At 46.8% G+C, this 25,720-nt stretch overlaps 1 protein-coding gene and 1 pseudogene across 2 annotated transcripts; both read left to right on the plus strand.

The window, feature by feature from the left end:
* The first annotated feature begins 356 nt into the window (after nucleotides 1–356).
* On the plus strand, nucleotides 357–6,084 carry LOC309342897 (somatostatin). Its single transcript, XM_081863854.1, has 2 exons — nucleotides 357–686; nucleotides 5,551–6,084. Exons 1-2 carry the CDS (start codon nucleotides 546–548, stop codon nucleotides 5,761–5,763), a joined length of 354 nt encoding a protein of 117 aa, XP_081719980.1. The 5' UTR covers nucleotides 357–545; the 3' UTR covers nucleotides 5,764–6,084.
* Nucleotides 6,085–13,440: 7,356 nt separating this feature from the next.
* On the plus strand, nucleotides 13,441–17,876 carry LOC309342073 (cytoskeleton-associated protein 5 pseudogene; annotated as a pseudogene). Its single transcript has one exon. The product of its transcript is annotated as a cytoskeleton-associated protein 5 pseudogene (transcript).
* The last annotated feature ends 7,844 nt before the right edge of the window (nucleotides 17,877–25,720 follow it).

The raw sequence follows: 25,720 nt of genomic DNA on the forward strand, positions 1-25,720 counted from the left end.
CTCCAGGCCAAGGATCTCCCCTGTGCGTTCGGACTTGCGAGCGCTCCAGTGGGAACTTTGCGTACCGATTGTCCGTTAACAGGGCAGCTTTGCGGCCAGCGAAAAGATTTGGGGTTGCGCGTGTGTGAGCGCCTTGCGTGTCGTGTGGGAGCAAGCGTCGCCATACCTCCTCCTCCTCCTCCTCTTCTTTTATCCCTCCCTCTGCAGACACGTGTCAGCCCCCTCACTTGGGGGGGTAACAGATCCGCGCGCTTAATGGGGCGTCAAAAAGCGCCGGGCTCCTTTTTGCGGGGAGGGGGAGTTGTTACACCCCTTCCTTGACGTCAGCAAAAGGCATTATAAAAGGGGGGCGTCGGTAGAGATCCCAGAAGCCGCGATCTCCCCCCGTGAGCTTAGCAGCGATCCCAAGGAGCGGAGACGTCGCAGCAGCATCAGCAGCGCCACTCCACCGTCTCGCCCCGTCCCGTCGGGCTCTCCTGCGCTCTTCGCCTCCTTTCTCCGCTCGCTTTCCCCGGGAAAGAGCTGCTCTCTCCGGCTTCGCCAGCATGCGGACCTGCCGCCTCCAGTGCGCCCTCGCCCTGCTCGTCTCGGTCGCCCTGGCGCTGAGTACCGTGGCCGCCGCCCCCTCGGACCCGAGGCTCCGGCAATTCCTGCAGAAGTCGCTGGCCGCAGCGGCGGGGAAACAGGTAAGGGACCCAGGAGTCCGAGGGAGGGTGGAGGGAGAGAAGGGCGTGGGGAGCAGAGCTAGAAGGAAACCGGAGCGTCTCTGAGCAGGTGCAGAATCCCTTTTCCTTATCACTACTTCGAAGCAGTAGCAGCTGCTGGATCAGACCCTAGACCTGCTTCCCCTTAATGCAGAGGTAGACTGCCGCTGTCCATAGAGGTTCCACTCCTCAGTTATATAAAGAGCTAATACGAACAGCAGACGAAATCCCAAATGGGTGTTTGGCAACAGGTTATTTTATTTTATTCATTTAATAAGATTTTCCATAAAAATGGTAAATCCGTGTTAACTGGGTGGGGATGCAGGTTGGCATTTTGATGAAGCCCACTGCACCACAGAACTGCTGAGATAACTGTCACAAGTAGCACTGACCTCTCAGCAAACATCGGGTTGGAAGCGCCCTTACATACACTTACTGGGGGTAAATCTATTTGCACTCAGTGGGGGGCTAGATGACCCAGACCTTCCAGACCTTGTACTAGAAGACCCAGACCTTCCAATTCTACAGTTCTACAGTGATCTACGATTATATGCGTAAGCTTGTGCTGTAGCAAGTGTTTAAGAGCACAAGACAAAGGCAGTAAACGAGCAGCGTGAACTTAAAAACAAAATCAGTCCTAAAGCCAGTCTCAGATGCAACCACACCACAACCGAAATTAGTCCCGCTCGCTGATATAGACATCTAGGAGACATGGCTGGGAGACGCAAATTCCAAAGGTCCTAGGACTTCCTCGACAGTTTCGGTGTGTCTTAGACTAAACTCTGACCAGGGGCGAAGCCTGTAGCTCAGAGTCCAAGCACGCCATGCTCCGTGGTTTAATCCTTGGCCAAAGCTCAGTGACAGAACATCTGCGTCCCAAACTCAATTCCCACTGGCAACCTCTCCAGCTGGGAGAGACTCCTGCTGGAAACCACAGAGAGCCACTGGTCAGGGTTTAGTCTAAGACACACCCAAACAGTGGGCTAGTTGGGCTAGTGGGCTAGACAACAGTGGGCTAGTTGGGTCAGCAGGTTCTGACTATGTACAAGGCAGGTTCCCATGTTCCTTTTAAATCAGACCTTAATTCGGGACCATGAGAACTGGAATCTGTTTTATTTTCAGGGGAAGAGCTCAGTGGTAGAGCATCTGCATCTGCGCTGCAATTTCCCCACCCCACATTGTTGTCATCAGTTTCAAAAGCACAACTAAACACATGCAATAGTAGAGAAAAGCTTCCCCGGAATTTCCTAACAGCAGAAAGCATTTTTATGTTTTCATCCAGTCCTTTTATGTAATATGGAACTGGCCAGGGCTAACAGAGTTGTTTGCTGCGGAGCTCTCCGTGGTGCTGAAAAGAACATCACTTTAACAGCTCAGCTTGACCAAGGCTACTGAGAAGGAAGCCTTGCATCCTAGCGAGTGTGTTTACATTGCAGGCTTAAGAAAGTGACCAGAGGGATGTTGCAGAGGGGAAAGGAAGTTGGCTTCAATGCCATGTAAGAGCCCAAAGTTTCAGGGGCCAACTGTGTTGGCAAGCATAGGAACAAAGAAAGCTGCCTCACACCGACAGTTGGTCCATCTTGCTCAGTATTATCTGCAGTGATTGGCCGAACCTTTCCAGGGTTTCAGACAGGGAGTCTTCCCCAGCTCCCTGGAGATGTTTGGGTTTGAATCTGGGACCTTTTGTCGGCAAAGCATGCTCTCTACCACTGAGCCAAGCAAATGTTTGAGCTGCACAAAATGACTCAATGCAATAGTGAGGTGCAAATATAGTGGTACCTCGGGTTAAGAACTTAATTCGTTCTGGAGGTCCGTTCTTAACCTGAAACTGTTCTTAACCTGAAGCACCACTTTAGCTAATGGGGCCTCCCACTGCTGCCGCACCGCCATTTTGCGATTTCTGTTCTCATCCTGAAGCAAAGTTCTTAACCCGAGGTACTATTTCTGGGTTAGCGGAGTCTGTATCCTGAAGCATCTGTAACCTGAAGCATCTGTAACTTGAGGTACCACTGTAACTCTTTTAAAAGGTGCTGGTCCAATAGCTGAAGAATCTTTTAAATTTTATCTGTCTTTTCCGCTGAAAATCTCCACCATCTTAAAGAGCTGGTTCATACATGCTGTGACCCACCATTCAGAGTGGATCCAGATTACTGCTTCCTTCCACTTTTGTTAGATGCTGCCTTCTGCAATAGCTGCATCCATAGAAAGCCAGACCATTTGGTCCCTCTAGCCCAGTGTTGTCTTCACTAAGTGGCCATGGTTCTGAGGCATGTCTCAGGTGGGGAGTTTCTTCCAGCCTTAAGTGGAGACAACGGGGATCAAACCTGGGACCTCCTGTGTGCCAAGCAGGTGCTGTACCATTGAGCTAGGGTCCTTCCATTTGGCAGTGGGTGCCAAAGGGACTGAGGAATGACAGGTGCTGGCACTGCCGTCCACCCACAAGCCATGAACATTTTCCTTTCAAAAAATGTGATGGCCTCAAAATCCACTACTTGGTGAACCTCTCTAGATGATGGGCCTCCAGTTCAGGGTCAGTCCTTCTGTGGGAGATGTGGAAAATCCAAACCAACCTCTTTTCCTTGGATCAATTATTGTACAGATCACAGCTCCATCTGCAAATAATTGGGGGGGGGGATAGGAGAGGGTATGAGGTGAGATCTTAAGATCTGCCTTGGTGGATCTGACGAAAGTTCACCTAGTCCAGCATTTGCCTGCAATTGCCAGCCAGAAGCTCCTGGGAAACTGAGAATAAAATAACTATTTTCAGCTGTTGTTTGTGCCCCCCCCCCCAAGAAAACCTCACCTCTGGTACTGAGAGGCAAAATGTGTCTGTACATGGGGACGGCTTTAGCTATTTTCTTCAGCAGCTGCTTCTGGATCCGTCTTATATGATCTAATCTAATACTGAAGTCAGACCACTGGTCTATCTTGCTCAGCATGGTTGACACTGACTGGCAGTTGCTCCCCAGGGTGTAGGTGGGTTCTCTCCCAGTCCTATCTAGAGAGGTTTGAACCTGGAGTCTTCTGCATGCCAAACAGATGCTTTCTCTCTTTTTTTAACCATAATATTTATTAATTTTCAATAGACATAACAAAAAAGAGAATATGCAACAACACAATAAAAAAGTGAAAAATAAGAAAAAAGAATAACAAACTTAACATACCTAAACAGAAAAAAGAAACTCAACCAATTAATTAAAATCCATTTTCATAAACATTTTAGTTGACTTCCTCTAATCTCTTCCACCTGAATTTCCTCTTAATTTGAATGTAGCAGTTTCCAATATCATTATTTCATAAAACAATATTACAGACATATTCCAATTTCTTTACCTTTCTTATAGTACATTTTCTTATTTATACATTTAAATCTAATTTAATCCTAAGCCTGATTGGTTCTTTCAAGTGGTTACATAGCTTTAATATTAGACTATTTATTCAAATAGTCTTTAAATTTCTTCCAGTCTTCTTGGTAGTCCTCTTCTTTCTGGTCGTGGATTCTCCCAGTGAGATCAGCCAACTCCATAAATTCCATCATCTCAAACAGATGCTCTCTTATGGAGGTATGATCCTTCCCAATTAGGAACATGAGAAACTGTGCTATAACGAGTCATATCAGTGGTCCATCCAGCTCAGGAGATGGCAATGGCTCTCCAGGGGCCTTTCCAAGGATGGAGTGGGGAATCTCTGGACCTCAAAGCAAACATGGCCTGCCAGGCCCCTCCATCCAGCCCTGGCCACACCCCCTCTTCCCAGACCACACCCCTCCCCAGCTCTGCTTTGTGTCCTCCTTGAACACTTTTGCCTCTCTACAATGTCTCCTTGAACTTGCCTGCCTCAATGGAGGTGTGTGGATAGGGGCATAGCCTACCATGCAAAGGTAAGATTCACACCTGTTGCTCCGCCCTCTGTTGTCTTTGGCTCCACCCACTACTGGCATGTGACCACCAGAACATTTCCCATGAGGTCATGTGACCCTTGGGCTGTGAAAGATTCCCCACTGCCATTCTAGGTCCTCTTCAAGCTGTGCCTTTGTCTGAGATGAAATGAATGTAAATAGAAGGCATTGTCCAGGGATACAGAACCAATTTCTGCCCCAGTAGCTCATGTGGTCATCATCAAAAAAACTACTGACAAGAGCCTCTCTCTTGTCTGATATGCAATATTGATTAATTGATTTTTTTTTTGTCCAAAAGCACAAACATAACAAAAAGAGAGAAAACAACAACAACAACAACAAACGAAAGTGTAAACCATAAAGCATCTCAGCCTGGGAGGACAAAAGGACAAAGATATAGTGCATTCATTTATTTTATAAAATTGATTGTAAAAGAAAACCTCAAAGCAGTTTACAAAGAGAATAAAGCAATAAAATTATCAGTCAGACCAGTTAAAACAACTCTTTAAGATATTCAAAAGGTAAAACTGCCAATGAAATAGACTTACACATGCATCAGCTATCTAAATATCTGGGTAGGTTTGTCCACACAAAAATGTTTTTTTGCAGGTGGTGAAAAGAGTACAGTGCAGGTGCCTGTTAATAGGCAGGGAGTTCCAAAGTGTAGGTGCTGATTTCTCACAAATGCAGAATGAATATTACGTGGCACCTGTAACGGGGCCGCAAAGGAATAATCAAGTATTGACTCATGCGAAGATTCCCTTTTAACAACAAACAAAATCAAGGTATTCTCCACCTCTGTGTCCCGTCGTTATTGAGAATAGAGGTTCTGTGAAATCTGGTATGAACCAGACATTTGCACCTACATTTGCCCTGAGATGCAAGGAATCATGCCATATAGCAAGATATATACTGAGCTCAATCTCTCTCTCTCTCTCTTCCTCAAAGGAACTGGCCAAGTATTTCCTGGCAGAATTGCTCTCAGAACCAAGCCAGACGGACAATGAGGCCCTGGAATCAGATGATTTGTCCCGCGGAGGCGAGCAGGATGAGGTGAGGCTGGAGCTGGAGAGATCGGCCAACTTGAACCCAGCTCTGGCACCCAGAGAACGCAAAGCCGGTTGCAAGAACTTCTTCTGGAAGACATTCACATCCTGTTAGCTCGATAAACCTCTTCCTTTCCCCCTGTCTCCACCTCCAGCCTCTCCTTTCTTTCCCAGTCCCTTCATGCCAGGAGCTGAAGACTGTATTGTATAAAATTCATTGTTAAGGTAACATGAAAAGGAAAAAAAAAATACACCTCACTTTGATTTTGAAGTTGTTTTAATAAAACATTCAGTTTCAATTGTACACAATTTCCTTGGCGTTTGTGATTTCTATTTCTTCATGACACACTGACCCCCACCCCCATCCCACATTGCAAATCACTCTGATGTGCCCTTTTAAATCCCTTCTTGCAATAAAGTTTATGCTTCAAAGTGTCATGGTTATAAATTTTCTTTCTGTCCTTCTGTAGAGTTCAGGTGAAACAGCGATGTCATGATGGAGACCTCTAAAACCATCCTTGACTATGGTCATCTCGAGTTTCTCTGGTTTAGGAGGATTGAGTCCAATGCAGGCTCTTCAGTTTAATATTTGTTTAAGTGGAGATGTCAGGAGGTCTTTTACAGGCCAAGAACATCCTTGAACCCAGCACACCAACTGATGTTGGCCCTCATGCTTAAGACGTGTGCTTAAAAAAAAGAGAGAGAGAGAGAAGGAATTTCCAGAATGGTTAGACACGTACCATTTTCACAGATAAGACATTTTGGCAGTGAAATAAACTGACCACACAAATATTTTAAAGTATATTGGCTCTTACCTTACGATATTAAAATTTGCCCTGGTGAGAAGCAGAAAAGTCAGCTATCAGTAGCTGTTAGAAAAGAGAGAGACACCACTGTGATGAAACCTTTCTAGCTCAGCCTTCAACAACTCAGTGCCTTCCAGATGTTTTGGACTACGCATCCCATAATTGTTAGCCACATTTGGCCATGTTGACCAGGCTTGATGGGAGTCCTAGTCCAAGAGATCTGGGTTGGGGAAGGCTGTTTACATCATCTGGTAAGGTGTGGTTTGGTAATTAAATATGCTGTTCTGAATATCTTTCATAATAAAAGCTTGTTGAATAAAGCCAATGGCCCATCTGTTCCAGCTTTTGCCAAACATATTCTGCAAATGTTGGGAAAACAGTTCCCACCAGTCCCGGCCTGCACTGCCATAACTTTTGGGAAGTTCCACGTTCTCTTGTTTTGTCAGTTTAAAACACATTGCTTGTCCACAAGGATTGAATGCATTGGAGGAGATGTGGAGTATCATTAAGGCTTTCTTTTTATTTATTAACTGCTGTTAATAAATGTTAACTGCTGCCTCCCTTGCTTTGGGAGGAGTGGGGGCTGAAGCTGAGCTGTATTGTGAAATCAGTGGACAAATGGGTTTTTCTAAAAGGTTCCTGAGCGATGTCAAGGAGAAGTGGAACTAAACTCATGGCTAACATAAACTCTTGAATAATATCTCCTCTGCGAATCATATCGAATACTGAAGCAAAGTCTCCAGCGCTTGAAAAAACAACAATCATCTCACATGCAAATGATCAAAGTAGTCAATGACAATCATATATATCAGCATGAAATGTAACCCAATGTCCAGTACTGTGTTGAAAAGATCATTCCCGCATGTTGTGTTCTGGACTGGTCCAGAGTTGCCTGGTAGCCAGAGCAGCTGCTTGCATTGCAGAAAGTCTCAAGTATCTCCCTTCAACACATTCACAAAAACATGGCTCTCAAGTGACAAGGAATGGAAAAGACCCTTGTCTCCCTTGGATCGTACAAAGCTACAGCCAACTAGAGCTGGAAAGATGCAGCAATGGGCTGATCCATTAAGAGGCAGCCTCATGTCTTCACCATCAAATAATTTTTCCCTAATTAAAAGCAATAAAAGATGCTCCCTTTATAATGGACATACTTATAATGGACAGCAACTTAGATTCTCCTCCTCCTTCTCCTTCTTCGCTCCCCCCCTTTTCTTTTGAATAATACTTTATTTAGAATTCAACAATAACAAAGGAAAAAACCACAGTACTTGCTACATCAATTCATTACAATTAACCAATTTTAACAATACATAAATAGTAATAGAAAAATTACAAAACATCACTTTTAACTTACTGAAGTTTTCCTATTGCAGTTTTATCTCTTTCTTAACATATCAAAAAGAGAAAGACCAAGAATGGCTTATCTTCTTGGTTTATAAGGTCTTAAGAACATAAAAAGAGCCTTCTGGATCAGGCCAGTGGCCTATCTAGTATCTGTGGGAATGTTCAGGGAGGCAGGAGAGGGTATATTGTTTATCATTATCCTTCCTAACTTGTGCTAGCAAGTTCCTGAACTTTTTTTCTCCCTCTCTCACAACACCAGAACTTAATACCCTCCTAGTGTCCCAATTTTCCAGGGACAGACCCGGAATAGCAAAAGCCTTCTGATTTGATCTCAGAATGTCCCTCTTTCCCCCACCAGTGCTGGCACCACCAGGCTCAGGGAGGACGATGAGTTGGCGCTTGTTCCGAGTGGCAGCAGCAGTGGCAGCAATGAGGGAGGATTGCGTTGCTCTCCACGGACTGCCACTGCCAGCTTCCTTCTTGGGGAAGCTTGTAGCAACTGCCGGAGAACGGGCAAAGAGGAGGAGGGTTGCTGCGGCCAAGGCCCACCCTTGCATGATGTGCTGCCTCCAAGGGGCAGGCAGGGGCGCCATCTTGCCCTTGGGATGGTCGTTGTCTGCCACCGCAACTCACATGGGTGGCATCACACGCACACGGCTGCATGTAGTGTGTGTGACGTTGCACGCACCATGTTTTTTTTTTTTTAATGCAACTTCACAAATTGTTTATTCAGTCGGAACGAAGTATCAGTACGCCATTAAATTAGTATGCAAATATGCAACTCTGTTGTAACAAAAGCCTAGGATTGCATCCCTACACTTACAAAGTAACATTTGTTGGAAAAAGTCAGCAGCAAAAGAGCATATACGATAAAAACCGCGTGCCAAACGTTAATGTTTTTCTAGCCAAAGAAACAAAACCAAGACATTGTTATTGCAAAAAAATAAGAATAACTGAAATACTGAAATGCATAATAAATTTATCAGAACAAAGAAATTCTTATACAAAACACATTTCCTATTTAGTTTCGCTTTATAAAAAGGCACTTTGTTTATAGCTAAAATTGATTAATGCTCTTGTTAAGCCGCTCTTTATAATCAATGTATTTCAAGTTTTCTGTAAAAACCCTTTGATATAAACATTATTAGTGTGTATTTTTGTATTAATCAGTTAACCATTGTCTTTTCTATTTTAAAATAAGGTTCTTGAGTGCTGGAAAAAACACTGAGCTTACACATAGTACTTAAATATCAGACATATGACTTCATGGTGCCATAGCACAATAAAAAAAATTCCAACTCATTTTCCTTGTCACACGCACTATTTGAGACATGTGATGTCACACATCCATATTGCAGTGGTGGCATCTCCTCTTCTTCCTGCTCTCTATAGCCTTTTCTGTGGGGGACTGTTAGAATTCCTGCTCCGTGATGGCAGTCATGGGATTTTTGTCTATCACATGACAATGTATGTTTTCACCCCACAGAGTGGGAAGTGACGGAGACAGGATGTTTGTGTTACTGTGTTCCGTGAAGTATTTCAGTATGTCAGGAGTTCAGCCTACATTCGAGTAGGACCCTGGCAGAGACACATGCCCGACTGGCATGTTCCCTCCCTCCCGGTTGAGCCCCACTCCCCCAGAAAAGGGTGCTTCACTGGCTGCCTGCGTAAAGCAGAGCTGAACTGTGGGTGCCCAGCCCCCACAATTATATTATTGCCCCCTGGAGTTGGCTCCCATGAGCAGGAGGCAGGACTGCCCTGGGTGGGAAGAAAGGGGAGCTGAACAGACTGCAAGAAGTCTTGATATTTTTATAAAAATGCTTTGTGCATCCGTATCTAATCTTGCCCCTTTCTAAAAGTGACTTATTGGTGTGTGTGTACAGTGGTACCTCAGGTTACAGAGGCTTCAGGTTACAGAGGCTTCAGGTTACAGACTCTGCTAACCCAGAAATAGTACCTCGGGTTAAGAACTTTGCTTCAGGATGAGAACAGAAATCATGCTCCGGTGGTGCGGCGGCAGCGGGAGGCCCCATTAGCTAAAGTGGTGCTTCAGGTTAAGAACAGTTTAAGGTTAAGAACAGACCTCCAGAACGATTTAAGTACTTAACCCGAGGTACCACTGTATTCCATTCGTAAGCAGGGCGTTTTATAAATCGGTCTCTTGGATCTATGTATAGTGGACATTGCAATAAATAATGGTACAGATCCTCTACACAGGGTTGCCCACATATACAAAGTCTCTCCTCGTACTGTACTTGTACCGACCATCAAACACCATCGAGGGTACCGATTGGAATCGTAATTCTGCACCTAAGAATAAAATGAAATCAAGGCTGGTGTGCTGTGTCCCATTGGTGGCGCTCAGCCTTCTTCTGATAGGAAATGCTCTGCAGGGGACAGGGGGACAAAAGTGTGGGGGATTGAGGAGGGTCAGTTGGGCAGGGAGTGATAAATGTCCCTATTTTCAGCCGAGGAATGTTGGCTTTTCTGGAACTTGTGGGCATGCAATGAATGTTGGAAGACTCAGGACAGACCAAAAAAGACCTTTTTTCATGCAATGCATAGTTTATGTGTGGCTGTGTATTCTTTACTGAAGAATAAAAAGTACAAAATTAGAAGTGCACAGAGTAAGATAAGACACACACACAAAAACCCCCACAAGAAATAGTACCCATGTAGATCAACACAAAACAAAACAAAACAAAACAAAACAAAACAAAACAAAACAAAACAAAACAAAACAAAACAAAACAAAACAAAACAAAACAAAACAAAACAAAACAAAACAAAACAAAACAAAACAAAACAAAACAAACAAACAATATTGTACACATTACACAAAGGGGGATTGTTATTGTAGATAACCATTGCATGGTTAAACTATGGAACTCACTCCCACAAGAAGCAGTCACCAACCTGGATGGCTTTAAAAGGGGATTAGACAAACTCACCTTGCCAACAAAGGTCTGTATAGTTAAAGCTATGGTTTTCTCAGTAGTGATGTATGGAAGTGAGAGCTGGACCATAAAGAAGGTTGATCGCCGAAGAATGGATGCTTTTGAATTATGGTGCTGGAGGAGACTCTTGAGAGTCCCATGGACTGCAAGAAGAACAAACCTATCAGCCCTGAGTGCTCACTGGAAGGACAGATCCTGAAGCTGAGGCTCCAAGACTTTGGCCACCTCATGAGAAGAGAAGACTCCCTGGAAAAGCCCCTGATGTTGGGAAAGATGGAGGGCACAAGGAGAAGGGGACGACAGAGGACGAGATGGTGGGACAGTGTTCTCGAAGCTACCAGCATGAGTTTGACCAAACTGTGGGAGGTAGTGGAAGACAGGAGTGCCTGGTGTGCTCTGGTCATGAAGAGTCAGATACGACTAAATGACTAAACAACAACAAAGACAAACTCATGGAGGAGGAGAGGGCAAATCAATGGCTACTAGCCATTCTGGCTATGTTCTCACTTTACTTTCCTAGGAAGCAGACCTTTGAACACCACTTTCTGGGAACTGCAGGGGCCATGGTGCTGTTGTGCTCATGTTGTGCCTGCAGGCTTCCCAGAAAAGGCATTGGGTTTGGCCGCTGTGACGACAGGATGCTGGATTAGATGGGCCATTGGCCTGATCCAGCAGGTCTCTTTTCATGTTCTGATAGATGGTGAGGGAAAGGGCTGTGTGCGCACTTTCGTTTCCTCCCAAGAAAACAGCAGCTTCTCGCTTACTCCTCCTCCCACTTTCTGATTCCCTGAGAGCTTTTCACTCTCGGCAAATAAATGGCAGCAAATTCTCTCCGTGTGCCGGAGGCTAAACAAATAAACAGGCAAGCAAACAACGGCACACACTTATGATTCATTCTTTATTCTGCAATCAGAGCTCAAGCACATTTCCCAGAAGAAACAATTTGTAGAAAAGCACTGGTTTCCTTTGCACAAATTGTTAGGCTTCATATTAGGGTTCAGCGAGGAGAGGCTTGAGATGCAAACATTTCTTTCTAATGCAAGACTTTTGGCCGCAGAGGTCAAAATAAATGGTGCCGTGCCAGCTGCCCGTTATGTGCAACAAATGTTTTGCTAAGCTACTTATCTGGCCCAACAGTTTTGCCTGGATCTAGTTGCCTGTTGACACCAGACCCAGTTAGCAGATTTCTTTCTTTGAGGGAAAAAGAATGATCTGAAGAGAGCAGTATAGAAATGATGATTTTTGAGCACTGGGGCCCCTTCCTGGAGCAAAAAACTAAGCAGGTGTCTCACACAAAACAGGGGCAAAAATTGCAGAGTTGGCAAAGAAATTTGCATAATATGCAGATTAGATCGCCCAGGTTAGCGAAGTGGGACATGAAAACCCCCCTTGAGGCAGAATTCTGTTCCGCCATCCATGCATTTGTTCTACATGCATTTGTTGTATGGACGGAATGAAAACTGAGTAAAACAAACACAAGGATGAAATACCTAACTTTCCTTAGGAAGCTATTAGAGGCAAGAAGGCTTCCTTCTAAAAATGGAACAGCGAGGAATGCTAAAAAAGAATTTGAGGAACGCAGTGCTAAAAACATTAAGACCAACAACAAGTTCCTTAAATATATTAGTAGCAGGAGACCATCTAGGGAGGTGGCTGGACTCATGATGCTCTAACAACTATAGGACACTATAGCTACCCACCACTGATGAACAAAGTGAAATAGAAGGGAGATGGTGATAATAGAATCATAAAATTACAGACCTGGAAGGGGTCCTAAGAGTCAAGTACAATTCTATGCTTCTGTGTTTCTTTGTGTACTGTTTAACTTGGTCCACAGCTGAAGAATGCCTAGCAGATCCAACTTCTGCTTAAAAACCTCCAAGGAAGGAGAGTTCACCACCTCCCGAGGGAGACCATTCCACTGTCAAATGGCTCTTACCATCAGAAAGTTCTTCCTAATATTTAGTCAGAATCTCCTTGCCTGTCATTTTAATCCATTGGGTCAGTTCTACCTTCCGGAGCAGCAGAAAACAAGCTTGCTCCCTCTTCCTTGTGATAGACCTGCAGATATTTGAAGAAAGTTCTCATATCTCCTCTGAGTCTCCGCTTCTCTGGGCTAAACACCCCAACTCCCCCCAACTGTTCCTCATAAAGCTTCATTTCCAGACTGTTGGCCATTTTGGTTGCCCTCCTCTGCCCACTTTCCAGCTTGTCAACACCCTTCTTAAATTGTGGCACCCAGAACTGGACACAGGACTCCAGGTGTGGTCTGACCAAGGTAGACTAGATCTGGACACTAGACCTCAACAAGCTTGGAACAGAATTAGAAGAGAAGAATTAGACTTTGGATTTGATATCCTGCTTAATCACTACTCTAAGGAGTCTCAAAGCAGCTAACAATCTCCTTTCCCTTCCTCCCACACAACAAACACTCTGTGAGGTGAGTGGGGCTGAGAGACTTCAGAGAAGCGTGACTAGCCCAAGGTCACCCAGCAGCTGCATGTGGAGGAGCAGAGACGCGAACCCGGTTCACCAGATTACGTGTCCACCGCTCTTAACCATTAGAATTAGCTTTTGATGATGATTTAAAATTATCTCCCAACCTTGATCCTGAGGGCCCATGATGGGCTTCAATAATTAACGCACCATGTTCAACAACATAGTTGTTTTTAACTTAGAAGCCCCACATCCCACTCTGGAGGTTTTCATGGCGGTTGCAAGACTCTCTTCCCTCCTGACTTTTCTTTCCTCTGCTGCTGCTGCTGCTGCAAGGTCCTGGCTAGGGTCCTGATGACATCACAATGAGCCCAGCCTGCCTCCGGGCAGAAGCCACCGCTCACCAGCGGGAGCAGCAACCCCTCAGGAAGGGCCCCTTCCCCAAGGTGTGGGAACCATCACCTCCTTTCTGGAGGGGCCCAGGGAGGAGGCTGGGGGGCAGCCAGGAAGACTCGAGGGTCCTTCCGCCACCTCTCTTATTCCCCGGAATGTCCTCTGCCCTCCCTGGTCTGAGGGCCGCCCAAGGGAGGACAAAGCCACCATGCCCCGCATGGCTAGCCAAAGTTCTAGAACTCAAGGTGAGCCAAGATGCTAGATCCAAGGACTGCGCCAGAGGCGGAACTCTCAGAGGAATCATGTGAGCTGGAAGCTGCCGCTGTCCTCCCAGCATCCTGCCTCCGGGACATGGACAGCAGTAACTGGAAGGAACGGATTTCTTGCCTGGAGGTGTTTGAGAAGGCCGTGGAGAAGATGGAAAAGAGCCAGATGCCCTGCCAGGCGCTTGTGAGACTGCTGGACAAGGAGCCTGGGTGGAATGAGACCAAGTTGCAGGCGATGCAGAAAAGGTTGCACATCGTCACCCTCATCGCCCAGAGAGGGAACTTCTCCAAGACCACTGCCCAGTTTGTTCTGGGGAAGCTGGTGGACAAGATCGGGGATGTCATCTGCAGCGGTGACACCAAGGAAGCTCTGACGGCCGTAGCAGAAGCCTGCGGGTTGCCCTGGACAGCGAGGAAGGTGGTGGAAGCGGCCTTCTTGCAGGACAGCCCCAGGACCCACTCGGAAACACTCAGCTGGCTGACTGGTGCCATCAAGGACTTTGGCTTTGACAGCTTGGAGGCCCAAGACTTTATTGGCTACATCAAAGCTGCCTTGACTGCTGCTCACCCGGACGAGAGAGCTTCTGCCTTCGGCCTCCTAGGTGTGATGTACCTGTATGTCGGAGCCCCGCTGAGGGGCTTCTTTGAGGATGAGAAGCCGGCTTTGCTCTCCCAGATTGACATGGAGTTTCAGAAGGTGAGTGGCCAGCACCCGCCCCCTCCAACACGAGGCCGCTGCAAATTCTGCAGGGACTGCGGGAGTGAGCAGAGAGGGGGCGATGCTCAGCCCTGCAAGAGAAGTGATGCTGTTGACATTAGCCAGAAGATCTCCAAGGAGCTGATGTCAAAGATGCAGGACACGAGCTGGAAGGTCCGGAAGGAAGGGCTCGAGGAGGTTTCCAGGATCCTCAGCAATGTCGGGTCCATCCAGCCCAGCCTGGGGGACCTGCCTGTCGCCTTGAAGGCTTGCCTGCACGACTCCAACAAAGCCCTTGTGAAGCAGACGCTCTCTGTCCTCCAGCAGCTGGCCAAGGTAATGGGCCCAGGCATTAGGCAGCACGTCAAGACTCTGGGGATGTCCATCATCGCCATCTTGAGGGACAGCAAAAGTGGTGTGCGGGCTGCAGCTCTCATGACTGTGGAAGCCTGGGCTGAGCAGACTGGCATGAAAGAATGGCTGGAAGTGGAGGATCTTTCTGCAGATCCAAAGAAGGAGAGTTTCTTCCAAAGGCAGGGGCTCCTGGGTTGGCTGGTGGAGAAGCTGCCGTCCTCCAGCTCCGCCACCAACGACCTGCTCCGTTGCGTGCCCCACCTCTACTCTGCCCTGGAGGACAACCACGAAGACATGCACAAAGCAGCATATGAGGCAATGCCATTCTTCGTCCTCCAGCTTGGCTTTGAGAGGATGGCCGAAGCTGCCAACAAGCTGAAGCCGGCTTCCAAAGACCAGGTCCTCTCTCTGCTGGAGCAAACCCAAGCTGGTCACCCAGCAAAGCCCACCCGGCCTTTCCCCAAATCCCTTTCGAAGCTGCCGCGGGGCAAGTCTTGGCCCAAATCCATCTTGGCTTCTCCCCAGCAGTGCAAGCCAGTGTCCTCCTCAACAGAGAACTTAGGAGCCAGCGATGGGGGCATGGATGTCAAGAAAGCCAAGTCGGAAGGCGCCGTCCCCAAACCAAAGAAGCCACCAAATGTGAAGCCGCAGGTGAAGCTCAGCATGAAGGAAGACATCAGTAAGCTGGGCCCCATCTTCATCATCGTCCCCAAAGCAAAAGAGCAGAGGGCAAAGGACGAGAAGGCCCTGAAGGTGCTGAGGTGGAATTTTAGCAGCCCCAACAGCAAATATGTAGAGCAACTCAAGGCCCAGATGTGCACCTGCTTCTCCACCTGGCTGCAGGAGGAGCTCTTTCACTCCAATTTCCAGCACCACATCAAGGCGCTGACCGTGATGACCAAGCACTTGGAGAGTGAGAAGGATGGGGTCATCAGCTGCCTGGACCTCATCCTGAAATGGCTCAGCCTGCGGCTGTTTGACACCAACACATGGGTGCTGATGAAGACCTTGGAATACTTAAAGAAACTCTTCAGTCTTCTGATTGAGGAGAGGTACCAGCTGATGGAGAACGAGGCTGCTTCCTTCCTGCCCTACCTCCTTCTGAAGTTGGGAGGGACAAAGGAGTCCATCCTCAAAGAGGTGCGGGCGATCGTGAAGCAGACCACCCTGATCTACCCAGCCTCCAAGACTTTCTGCTTCCTCCTGGAGGGAGCCCAGGCTAAGAATGCTAACCAGAGGGTGGGATGCTTGAAAGAGCTTGGTTGGCTGCTCAAGACGTACGGTCCAGAAGTGTGTCAGCCAAACCCAAGCAAAACCCTGAAGACCCTGATCACCTTAACGGGAGACTCAAACAATGCTGTCCATTGCGCAGCCTTGAAAGTCATCGCCATTGCCCGGGACGTCTATGGAGTCGAGGCCTTCAAGGCCATTGGGAACATCTCTGACAAGCACATGAACTTGCTGGAAGGGAGTATGAAAGATGCAGCTGCCAAGCAAGTCAAGGAAGAAACAGTGGACACCCAGGTCTTCAACCTGAGTCTTAGGCTGGGGTCCTTAGAAGGGTACAAGCAAAGCCACGGAACTGGTGGCAGCCACACAGGGGGAGAACATCTGGCTTCCCATGCAGACCAAGCTGGGGGGCAGAATGTCAGTGATGGCATGGCCTCCTGCAGAAGTCCAAAAGCAGTTGATGTTGTCCCCTACCGGACTGAGAACCCCAACATCAACATGATCATCTGCCGTGTAGCCAGCGGCAGCACCAGCACCAGTATTGAGGCGCTTTTGCAGATCCAGGAGATTTTAAAGCAGGAGGACCAAGCAGAAACCTTGTCTGGCCATATCAACCCATTCCTGATTGCAACGCTCCGGCAGCTGAAGTTCATCCACCAGCTCCACGTGATGGCGGAGGAGGAGATGAAGACTCAGAAAGTCATGGAGCTTTACAGCTGCATCATCTCCAACATGGTCTCCCTCTTCCAGGTGGAGAGCCTTGCCCAGGAAGCCTCTGCTGGGGTGCTGAAGGACCTCCTGAGCAGCCTCATTGCCTTGCTGCTGGATTCTCCCGTTGAAGAGGTCCAGGAAGAGCAGGGGACCGCCCAGTCTATTAGCCACTTGATAAGCAAGGTGCTGGAGAAATCAGACCACAACAGGCTTCTCAGCTCTCTGCTGCTGCTGCTCCATGAAGGCTTGAATGCCCCCACTGACCTGGTGGCCTTTTCTGAGATGGTTGCCAAGTGCTTGTGGAAAGCCATCAAGTTCCTGCCACAAACCATCGGCAGCATCAATCTTGACCAGCTTCTGCTGGACATCCACGTCTTCATGAAGGCAGTGCCCAAGGAGAAGCTGAAGCAGTACTCGAGCAACTACCCATTCCGAGCCCTGAAGTCTCTTCTGAACACTCTTTGCAAGCTGAAGGGGGCAGAGATCATGGGTCACCTGACGCTGATCAAGAACAGAGATGAGTCTGAGTTGGAGGACCACCTGTGGAAGGTCATGGAGCACTTGTCAGAGCAGGCTGCTGTCCATCAGGACAAGGGCTCTCCTCACCCAGATGAGCACAAAGCAAATGAGACTCTGGCAGCTATTTTCAAGAAGATCAACTGCAAGGAGACAGCCAGGGCGGGCCTTGAGGAACTGTATGAATACAAGGGGGAAAACCCACAGGCAGACTTGGAGCCTTTCTTGAGAAACAGCTCGCTCCTTTTCCGGAGCTATGTCAAGCACGGTTTGGCAGTTATAGGGACAGAGAGACAAAGCAAACAGAAGAGCTCTTCTCCTGCAGAAAGTGGCTTAGAGTGATGCTAACAGTACAGACCCCCGTTGCCTAAGAAAAGAGAAATAAACCTCAAGTATGGAGTCTCAGGAGCAGAGGGTCAATGACTTGACCAGGCATGCTTTCCACTGGCCCTCCCTCTCCAGCCAGCAGATCATTCTCAAGGTGAAAAACTAAACAATAAAATCAACTGCCTACCTAACACACCAGAGGTGCCATCATTGAAATCATACTTGGGTCACTGGGGCTGGATTGATGGGGTTTCTCTCATAACACTAGCATTCCTGAACATCCAATGAAGCTGAATGCTGGAAGATTCAGGACAGGTAATGTGGGAATGTTCAGGGTGGCAGGAGAGGATATATTGTCTATCAATATCCTTCCTAACTTGAGCTAGCAAGTTCCTTTACTTAGGTGGGTCCATTCCCCTTTACACAGCAGAAAACTAGTTGCAAACTCGTGTGAGTTTCTTAAGACAATACGCAATTCCATCTGGCTTGTCCAGATTGAAATGTGTTCTAATATTTTCCTGGTAAGACCCCTTGAATCCCTCCTAAAAGAATAAAGACACCACGGTCTTATTCATAAGCAAGAAAAAGAAAGTTTACTCACGACCAGGCAGAGCACAGTGTGATCCCTGAAGGCTTAAGGCTTAAAGTTACAAGCGTATACAAACAGGTTTACCCCATATGTGGGTTGATCTAGTCACTGCAGTTAGCAGTCCGGGAAGTTCGCAGGACGAAAAGAAGATGGAAAATAGAGAGAGTGGCAGAATGCCTTGGCCTTTTACCAGGCCTGGAAAGGTCACGCCCACCCACTAGTCACATGCAAGAAAGGATGCTCACATGCAAGAAAGGCCAGGCGGAACAGGAAGTTTTGACTGGCTGGACCAAACATTTCCTTGCAGGTCCACTCTAGGAAAACAAGGAATGTTGTACTTGACTGCTCTCAGTGGATTGCATCCCACAGGTAAAAGGAAGTATTTCAGGCAGCGTATAGTCAGGACTGCCTGCTGAAGGCCTGAAGGGCCCTGCCCTTGCCTCTCTCCACCTGGCTTGGGGCGGGGCTTGACAGGCTTCACAAGGACTGTGGCTGCTGCTCAGCAGAGAGGGCTCCTCTTTTAAATTGTTTTTAATTTTTATCTGTGTTGTTTTAAATGAGACCATCTTGGCTGTGAGCCCTGGAAGACCTGCCCCCTGCCTTGCCGGCCCTTTCCCATCTGGCCTGGGAGAGTGGAGTGCGGACTGACTCCAGCTACAAAAACTGAGGCTGGTGAACAGATTCTTGGGCTGGAGCATTGTTTATGGGGGGCTGAGAGAGCTTGTTGCTGTTATTGATATGATTGTTGCATCCTTAGCTTTAGATCTTATGATTTACGTGGAAATTGTTTTCATTTGGTTGTGTATGTTTTGATGTGGATTATTTATTGTTTATGACTTCTGCTATGTTTGTAGGTATGTAATTTTGTAATTATGTAAATCCTGTTATGTTGTAAGCCGCCTTGAGCATAGTTGCAACTACGGAAAGGCGGCATACAAATAAAAAATGATGATGATGATGAAACTCCCTCCCACAGGAGGCCACCAACCAAATGACTTTAAAAGAGGACTAGACTACAGTGGTACCTCGGTTTACGAACTTAATCCACTCTGGAAGTCCGTCCTTAAACCGAAACCATTCGTAAACCGAGGCGCACTTTCCCTAATGAGGCCTCCCGCCACCAGTGCCCTTCCACCATTCGACTTCTGTTCTTAGACCGAGGTAAAATTCGCAAACCGGGACACTACTTCCAGTTTTGTGGAGTTTGTAAACCGAATAGTTTGTAAACAGGGCTGTTCTTAAACAGAGGTACTGTCATGATCTGGTTCACGGGCAATCGAAGTCCCGGCAGGGGATGTCAGGAGCGAGGGCAAGATGGTGGGGTGGGAGCAGGAATGGGGGTCCAAAAGCCAAGAGTCCGAGGGTCAGAGAGCCAGGAGTTAAGAAGCCAAGGGTCTGAGGGTCAGGAAGCAAGGAGTCAGAAGTCAGGGGTCTGAGGATCAAGAAGCAAGAAGCCAAACGCAGCAAGGCAGGGAATATGTTGCTGTGGCACAGAGCCGAAGGGAAATGCCGACCTCATATCCCTTCCCAGCTCTTGCCACCAGGTGCTGTGAGTTACCATTTGGCCTCACCTGTGTGGCCGCGCCTTGCCTCTCCAGAACAAACTTAGGAAGGCCCCAATCCTGCAAAGTCCTACTGGTCACAGGGCCTGGCTCCTGCACGCACACCTGACAGGCACCTCTGTAATTCATGGAGGAAGAGAAAACTGTCAGCGACTATTAGCCAGGATGGCTCTGCTCTGCATCCCAGTTGGAGGCAGAGGTTTCTTAATACAAGCTGCTGGAAACCATGGAAGGGGTGAGAGCTCTTGTACTTGGGTCCTGCTTGAGGGTTTTGCAGATGCATCTGCTTGGCCACTGGTTGGTTGTTTATAAAGATGTTAAAACCAAAACAAGCCCAGGACTGAACCTGGTGGCACCCCGCTTGTCATTTCCCCCCATGACGCAGAACCATTAGTGAGGACTCTTTGGGTTCAGTCAGCCAGCCAGCTACAGCTCCACCCAACTCATCCAATCCACATTTTACCAACTTCTCCACAAGAATGGGGGACGCGGGTGGCGCTGTGGTAAAACCTCAGTGCCTAGGACTTGCCGATCGTATGGTCGGCGGTTCGAATCCCCGCAGCGAGGTGAGCTCCCGTCGTTCAGTCCCAGCTCCTGCCCACCTAGCAGTTCGAAAGCACCCCTAAGTGCAAGTAGATAAATAGGTACTGCTTTATAGCGGGAAGGTAAACGGCGTTTCCGTGTGCGGCACTGGTGCTGGCTCACCAGTGCAGCTTCGTCACGCTGACCACGTGACCCGGAAGTGTCTTCGGACGGCGCTGGCTCCCGGCCTCTTGAGCGAGATGAGCGCACAACCCTAGAGTCGGTAACGACTGGCCCGTACGGGCACGGGTACCTTTACCTTTACCTTTACCACAAGAATATCAAGGGGGACTTTGTCAAAAACCTTACTGAAATCAGATACAGTGGTACCTCGGGTTACAGACGCTTCAGGTTACATACGCTTCAGGTTACAGACTCTGCTAACCCAGAAATAGTACCTCGGGTTAAGAACTTTGCTTCAGGATAAGAACAGAAATCGTGCTCCGGCAGCGTGGCAGCAGCGGGAGGCCCCATTAGCTAAAGTGGTGCTTCAGGTTAAGAACAGTTTCAGGTTAAGAATGGACCTTCAGAACGAATTAAGTACTTAACCTGAGGTACCACTGTACACTATGTCCACCAAGCTTGTAATGCTATCCAGAAAAATAATGTATGTGGGCTTTCCACAGTGGTTTGGCCACTGTAGGAACAGGATACTGAACACCATGCGCTCCTTTGGGCCTGATCCAGCTCCAGGGCTCTTCTAGGTGTCATTGATAGAAGGAAAGGAGAACTGAGAACCTCAGTGTGGACAGTATTGGCTTTGGTAGCAGGGACCATCCATCTGACTCTGTTCCTCAAAGTTTCACATGGATGAAAAGGGCTTCGTATACCATCTGAATTTATTATGCAAATCTCATTTTGCACAATTCATTCTGCTTCCACTAGTGGTGGAGGGAGGGGCAAAGAATTAGGGAAGGCCCTTTAAGTGAGGGGCTGCAGCATAGTGATGGATAATAATAGTGATGGATAATGCCTAATAAGGGCAAGGGGTTTTCTTGCAAAGGAGCAGCCCGCAGCCTGTAGGATTGACTTCTCTGCTCACCAGCTGGTAAATGGAGGCTTTGATCCTGCTGGAATCCGCTTACCCATTGGTTCCTCTGCAGGCATCCTGCACAGTGCAAAAGCCTATGACAGCCCCAAATCACTCTAGGCAACACAACCTGAGCCAGGGCAATCCGGAGGTGTCTCGACCAGGCTTGGATCCCCCTAAATTGGCCCAATGCAGCTCAGGAATGAGACTTGGGTTTAACCCAGTGCACAACCCTCGTGAGCATCCCTATGGCAAGTCTGGTGACCGCTGAGACCACATAACACCGGTCTTGAAAGACCTACATTGGCTCCATCTGGTACGCAGGCTGAGACCCTCCCTGCCCACTGTCTGTCTTGCCAGAGTGGTGCATGCTCTGGTTATCTCTCGCTTAGACTACTGCAATGCGCTCTACGTGGGGCTACTTTTGAAGGTGACTTGGAAACTACAACTAATCCAGAATGCAGCAGCTAGACTAGTGACTGGGAACGGCCGCCAAGACCACATAACACTGGTCCTGAAAGACCTACACTGGCTCCCAGTACGTTTCCGAGCACAATTTAAAGTGTTGCTGTTAACCTTTAAAGCCCTAAACAGCCTCAAAGGCCCAGTATACCTGAAGGAGCGTCTCCACCCCCATTGTCCAGCCTGGACACTGAGGTCCAGCTCCGAGGGCCTTCTGGCAGTTCCCTCCCTGCAAGAAGTGAGGTTACAGGGAACCAGGCAGAGGGCCTTCTCGGTGGTGGCCCCTGCCCTGTGGAACGCCCTCCCATCAGATGTCAAGGAAATAAACAATTATCTGACGTTTAGAAAACATCTGAAGGCAGCCCTGTTTAGGGTAGTTTTTACTGGTTGATGTTTTAATGTATTTTTAATCTTTTGTTGGAAGCCGCCCAGAGTGGCTGGGGAAACCCAGCCAGATGGGCGCAGTATAAATAAATTATTATTATTATTTTTATTATTATTATTAGTCAGCCATAAGTCTTCAGTACTTGAACTCCAAAAGTAACATTCTCTTGAGACACACTGGATACTGAGTTTGGCTTTTAAAACTTTCTTGCCTGCTTTATTTCGGCAAAACCTCTTTCTCTTGTACCATAAAACATACCTCTTGCCACTTGACCCTTCTGGCTTTGCAAACACACCTGAGGCATGGAAACTCTCTGAGATGTCAATAGGCTGGGTGGTTGTAGATGCAGCCTCTTCCCTATCATGTTATACAGGGAATCAAAACTCTCCGGAGAATTTCAAAACCCTCCGCCGCTTGTCAGATGCAAAATGGCTCATGCATTAAGGTTGCTATGGACACCCACAGAACAATGATCTATTACAAGGATCATAACTTCCCCACCAGCATCCTAGGGGAGTCGAGAAAGCTTTATAGAATCTTGCTCTTCTGCTCAAAGCATGGAATTTGCCTTCAAACACGTCTACTTTTGCTAGTGTCCTCAAGGCGACTGAAACACATAGTTCAGCTTACAAAATTCTTCACCAAGTGGAGAGGGTGAAAAGTTCTTCTCCCCCCCTGGTCATATGAGACCTTGGGTCATCCAATGGAACTGATTGGCTGCAGACTTAGAACGCTTTATATAAACAAATTGGTTTCAGTGGGCTTACTCTTGAGTATGGCAAACGCTCAGCATCATCCTAAATATTTCTGTATTTTTGTTTCTTACACAGTGCTTTTTGCCGGAACATGGCTTCAAGGAAGTTTGCATCAAAACAAAGCAAATCAATAGAGATTGCAGGAGGGAAAAGATTATGCTACAGTTTAAAACCAGCAATAGCCATCTTACCAATCTTTCTAAAACATAGAAAGACTTAATGCTCAAAAATGGTAAAATTAAACGAAACATGGCCTCCAAACATGGAATTTTGGAGATTTAAATCTTTAAACATTTGCATTGCTTCTCCAGATCTCCAAAAAAAGTGTAATGGGTGATTTTATACATTTATTATAACTTAGGACCAGTTAAAGATAGGTAGCCGTGTTGGTCTGCCATAGTCAAAACAAAATAAAAAAATTCCTTCCAGTAGCACCTTAAAGACCAACTAAGTTAGTTCTTGGTATGAGCTTTCGTGTGCATGCACACTTCTTCAGATAAGAAGTGTGCATGCACACGAAAGCTCATAGCAAGAACTAACTTAGTTGGTCTTTAAGGTGCTACTGGAAGGAATTTTTTTATTTTGTTATAACTTAGGAGATACCCATTACCTTTGGACCATCATGATTCATACCATTTTATTATTTACAGTGGTACCTCGGGTTAAGTACTTAATTCATTCCTGAAGTCCGTTCTTAACCTGAAACTGTTCTTAACCTGAAGCACCATTTTAGCTAATGGGGCCTCCTGCTGCTGCCGCACTGCTGGAGCACAATTTCTGTTCTCATCCTGAAGCAAAGTTCTTAACCTGAGGTACTATTTCTGGGTTAGCGGAGTCTGTAACCTGAAGTGTCTGTAACCTGAGGTACCACTGTATTTTAATACTAAATACTCTTTAATTTCTTTTTAATTCTAATGTCTTCCTGCTGTATTTCCAAACGTGCATCATATAACTTCAACTGGGATCCCTTCTGACATATGATTCAACAACAGCTTCCAGGTTTCCCCCCTAAACCTATTGCCCATAGATTTCTTGCAGCACATGACCGGATCAGATTATTTCGATTACATTAGTAGAACACTCTCTGGTTTGGTTGGGGATAAGTAATAAAAAAAAATCACCTTGCCAACAAAGGTCCATATAGTTAAAGCTATGGTTTTCCCAGTAGTGATGTATGGAAGTGAGAGCTGGACCCTAAAGAAGGCTGATCGCCGAAGAATTGATGCTTTTGTGTTATGGTGCTGGAGGAGACTCTTGAGAGTCCCATGGACTGCAAGAAGATCAAACCTCTCCATTCTGAAGGAAATCAGTCCTGAGTGCTCACTGGAAGGACAGATACTGAAGCTGGGGATCCTAGACTTTGGCCACCTCATGAGAAGAGAAGACTCCCTGGAAAAGACCCTGATGTTGGGAAAGATGGAGGGCACAAGGAGAAGGGGACGACAGAGGACGAGATGGTGGGACAGTGTTCTCGAAGCTACCAGCATGAGTTTGACCAAACTGCGGGAGGCACTGGAAGACAGGAGTGCCTGGCGTGCTCTGGTCCAGGGGGTCACGAAGAGGCGGACACGACTAAATAACTAAACAACAACAACAACAATAAAAAAGAGAACAGATAAGTGTTTAGGAAAGTTTTTAATATTTAATGCTGTATTGTTTTTAACACTTGATTGGAAGCCGCCCAGAGTGGCTGGGGAAGCCCAGCCAGATGGGTGGGGTATAAATAATAAATTATTATTATTATTATTATTATTATTATTATTATTATTATTATTATTAAGTGAGGGAAGAGTGTGGAGCGGCCTGTAAGGAAGCCTAACAAAGTTCTGATTTCCCTCCCATGGTGACTATGTTGATTCTTTTTTTTGAAATATGGACCATCAAATTCTTAAAAAGTAAAAAACAAACCCCTCTCTTTGTTTGTGCCACTGCTTTGCTGGTGCTTTATGAAAGTGCTTAGCCTGCCTGTTGGATAACGCAAGGCTGCCGCAGATTGTCAGTTGCTGAGAATCAGGTCCTGGGCATCTGTGAAAACAGCATCAGGCGAGCCCTTGGCTTGAACCACCGACATCAGGAAAGTGCTCAGGGAGCCCACGTTCGTTACCAAGTTTCCTGCCCGCCACATCTTCTTAGGTCAATCTCCGTTTTGATTGGTCCCTCTAATGAGCGAGAGAGCAGGTTCCAGGAAGCAACGGGCGAGGAAGAAGGAAGGAGCAATCCTGGTGAAAGATCAAGGTAAAATAAACACAAGTAGGGCAAACAAACCCATCGTCAGAGCTATAATAAAAAATAATCAACAAGCCTGCCATTAAAGAGAGACATGCTAATTAAAAATATAATAACCCCGATCCTCGCACCGGAGGCTTATTTAAATTTGTGCAAGCGCAGGATTTCATTTTCTCTGCTCAAATTAGCAGCAAAAGGCAGAACTGCCTGAGTGGTCCATGATGCACTCTGGGTTCACCCTGTAGCATATAATAATAATGATAATAATAATAATAATAATAATAATAATTTACTTGTACCGTACCTTTTTCTGATGGGACTCAAGGTCGCTTACAGATACAAATAATAACCATGAAAACATAGAAAAACAAAGTGATCATTAAAAAGCAGTTAAACATCAATAAGGAAAACTACATACATATATAAAATTCATTAAAACCATAC

The sequence above is a fragment of the Podarcis erhardii genome (assembly GCF_964252035.2).
Source record: "Podarcis erhardii genome assembly, chromosome: 5".
NCBI lineage: Eukaryota > Metazoa > Chordata > Lepidosauria > Squamata > Lacertidae > Podarcis > Podarcis erhardii.

Excerpts from the sequence above, each read along its gene's own strand:
- LOC309342897 (XM_081863854.1), top strand. The coding sequence starts at position 546 with ATGCGGACCTGCCGCCTCCAGTGCGCCCTCGCCCTGCTCGTCTCGGTC. Across the intron at positions 687-5,550 it reads CCGCAGCGGCGGGGAAACAG|GAACTGGCCAAGTATTTCCT; the intron begins GTAAGGGACCCA and ends TCTTCCTCAAAG.